Source organism: Sabethes cyaneus, chromosome 3 (genome assembly GCF_943734655.1).
Source record: "Sabethes cyaneus chromosome 3, idSabCyanKW18_F2, whole genome shotgun sequence".
In the NCBI taxonomy this organism is placed as follows: domain Eukaryota; kingdom Metazoa; phylum Arthropoda; class Insecta; order Diptera; family Culicidae; genus Sabethes; species Sabethes cyaneus.
The window spans coordinates 223,973,780-223,976,741 of NC_071355.1; the positions used below are offsets into that span (position 1 = coordinate 223,973,780).

A 2,962-nucleotide genomic window follows, 5' to 3' on the forward strand; every position below is an offset into this window, starting at 1 on the left:
GTACTTGTTCTTTTGAACAAGTTGTTACTGGCACCAGCTATGAATTTGTGCACCTGTTTATGCTATGCTATGTTCGTTAGTTGTTCTTATTTTTTCCGAGTTCCAATCTGTTCTATAATAGTAGGTAGGGGAATGTCGTCGTGGTTGGGCCGCCTTTTTGACATTCGCCCATAACTTCCGTTTTAAAAAGATTTTTTCAAAATCTAAAGAGATCGTTGGAAAGGTCTAAGAATAAGCTATACTTCTGGAAAAGTTTGAACTGATTGCTTAAAAAATAATAAAGTTATAGGCATTTACGTGAAGACAAAAAATGTTGTCATACTCGGGCCACGTTGTACAGGTTGGGCCACCGTTCTTAATCCAAGAAATGCGTATTGAAACTCTATGTAGAGACATCAAAAGAATGAATTTCGTGAGCAACGGCCCATATAAGTATAAATATCCTATTTTCAATAACATCCTTGCGAAATTTTTGGTGATCTTGTAAAATCAATATTACTACTATCGCGTTTTCCGATGTGTACTACTGCAATGAAAAATCAACAACAATCTAGGTTTTTATTGTACTAATTAGGCTTTATTTCATCAAATTTCCCGCGACTGACGTTCTTTAGCGAAAATTGCGCTTCTGTGCTTAAAATTATGGTGGCCCAACCATGGCTACACAAGTGGCCCGACCTTTACAATAAACGCTTTTGTAGCATTTAGCCCCTTACCCTACCCAAATACCTAACTGAACGGGATTTTTCAATAGCCTTCGAATAGAGCACAACACACTTAATAAATTTTCTATATTTATCCCGATAATTGCATTTCATGAATCATTTCTTGAAGAAAAGTTAACTGCACCTGCAAAACTTTTATTGTATTATTTCAATCAGTGAATTCAGTACGCGTGTTTTGAATACAGGATTGAAACTCGCAATATTGTGAAAAGTTAGCTGTCACAGTAAGAAGTTTCACAATGCTTGTACAAAGGTATCACGAGTTACTAAAACTGAACAAATCGTGGTGGCCCGACCATAACAGTGGCAAATGCTAACAAATGCTTTTATCAATTCTGTTCCATACAAAACATCACATTTATTTAATTTTTTTTTTCAAATTTGGTTCTGATAAAATCCACTAACATCTAGTTAACAACAATTATACAAACAAATAATTTTACAATTTATGAATTTTCTTGTTAAATATATGTATGCAGATGTAGAAAATATTTTATCAAAAAATACACTTTGAACACAGGTGCGTGTCGTTTTATCTAAACTTGCAAATAGAGCCTTGGCAGCCCTACATTAGGAGCTATGTTCAGCTGTTGTTGGTAATCCCGGGATCGATCTATGAAGACGCGTCCACGCAGCAACGCCAAACTGCGTTCGGTAATGTATGGACAATCGCGAACCATAAGAGATTCTAGCTGAGTGCAATAAAGTGAAACGGCACTGGAAATAGGAAAAATAGTTTAGTGCATTCTAATGCATGGATTTTCATGCTTACCCTACACCCCGATCCGTTGTCATTTGGCATCCGATAATGTTCAAGTGTTTCATGGCATTTGAATTCTTTGCAATAGAATATAATAAATTATCCGTTACGCTTGGAATATACGCTAGCGAAAGCGTTTTCAGAAGCCGACAGTTTTGTAAGAATATTGTGATGCATCGCTCACTCAGTGAGCTGCAGTATGAGATGTCTAATTCTTGGATTTGTGAATGGTGCAGCGTTAAAGCCTCCATTGCACCGATTGTAAGCCAATTACATCTGGCTAATTTCAATGCTAGCAAATCTTTGCACTCAATGATTATCGGTTGAAGTGAAGTAGTGGATATATTATGACACTCACTCAGGTTGATTTTCGTTATCTTAGTGTTTGTCCTAAGGAATCTGCTAAGATCACCATCTTGCAACCAGTTGCATTTAGCCAAATTCACCGTTCGAATGCTTCTACATTTTTGCGATAATACTTGAAACGCTGTTTCCACACCAGAGGAATTATTTCCCGAGAGGTTAATGTTCCGAATTCGGCGAAATCCATCGTCGACTAGTTGCTTGCTTAATCGAGAGCAACAGCGTAGATTAAACAGATCCTTTAGTGAGAGAAACGGAAATAATACGGCATAAAGGACATCCTCCCAGGCAATATCAAACAAGGTCAATTCGGTTGAATCATCCGCTGATCCGCTGTCAGACATCGGTGTATCAATCAATCCAGCAGCAGCTTTTCTGAGCTGTTTTTACGAAGTTAACTTTACATTAAACAAAATCGTGTACTTAATCTCTATCATCATTACTAGAAACTTTTTAACATCATGTATCACTTAATTATTTTTCACTGTTTTTATTTGTTTACATTGGGTTATGTAAAAATAAAATTATACAGATATTTTAAAACGTCGTAACGGCGTGTAAAAGTAAAATTTATTCGAAATGTCTAATTTACAGATAATTTTTTTTTTATCCACTATAGTAGATTCTATAAACACCAGATCCATATTTATCGATTGATAGAATAAAAACTAATACTGTTTTTGCACAAAGGTTGATAAAAATTTTATATAATTCCGTTTTTGCTCATTCACCAAACGACCAAATCACATGCGTAATTAGGTAATTATTGAACCATTCAAACGCCCCTCGTTGATCGATTAAAAGAATTAGCGAAAATCAGAGCTGCCATTAGTACGATTAATACAGATATTTGTGCATGCATAAATTTGAGATCCATCAATTATTTCAGTTGTTGAGCTTGTGATTTCTGGCTCTACTAATGTTCTTGAATTTTAAAGTACAGTCAGTCCACAATCATGGGTCACACGCAATTATGGGTCATTTTGGCTTTATCTGGCAATTAATGTGTGAATATTATACTTGACAAAATTATTACTCATAAGCAAAGATGGCATAAACCGCAGCGCAGACCAAAAGACACACATTCTTAAACAACACAACACTCGCCATGCGG

The 2,962-nt window shown here is 35.8% G+C and overlaps 1 protein-coding gene across 1 annotated transcript; it reads right to left on the reverse strand.

The window, feature by feature from the left end:
* Positions 1-569: 569 nt before the first annotated feature.
* Positions 570-2,316, reverse strand: LOC128742859 (F-box/LRR-repeat protein 15). Its single transcript, XM_053839343.1, has 2 exons — positions 1,498-2,316; positions 570-1,442 (listed from the first exon to the last, which is right to left on the reverse strand). The coding sequence occupies exons 1-2, from the start codon at positions 2,190-2,192 to the stop codon at positions 1,262-1,264; spliced, it is 876 nt and encodes a 291-aa protein (XP_053695318.1). The 5' UTR covers positions 2,193-2,316; the 3' UTR covers positions 570-1,261.
* Between the last annotated feature and the right edge of the window lie 646 nt (positions 2,317-2,962).

Bases quoted from the DNA above. Each gene is read 5' to 3' on its own strand.
- LOC128742859 (XM_053839343.1), bottom strand. From the start codon at position 2,192: ATGTCTGACAGCGGATCAGCGGATGATTCAACCGAATTGACCTTGTTT. The intron at 1,443-1,497 runs GTAAGCATGAAA...TCCTATTTCCAG, and splicing joins ACAACGGATCGGGGTGTAGG to TGCCGTTTCACTTTATTGCA.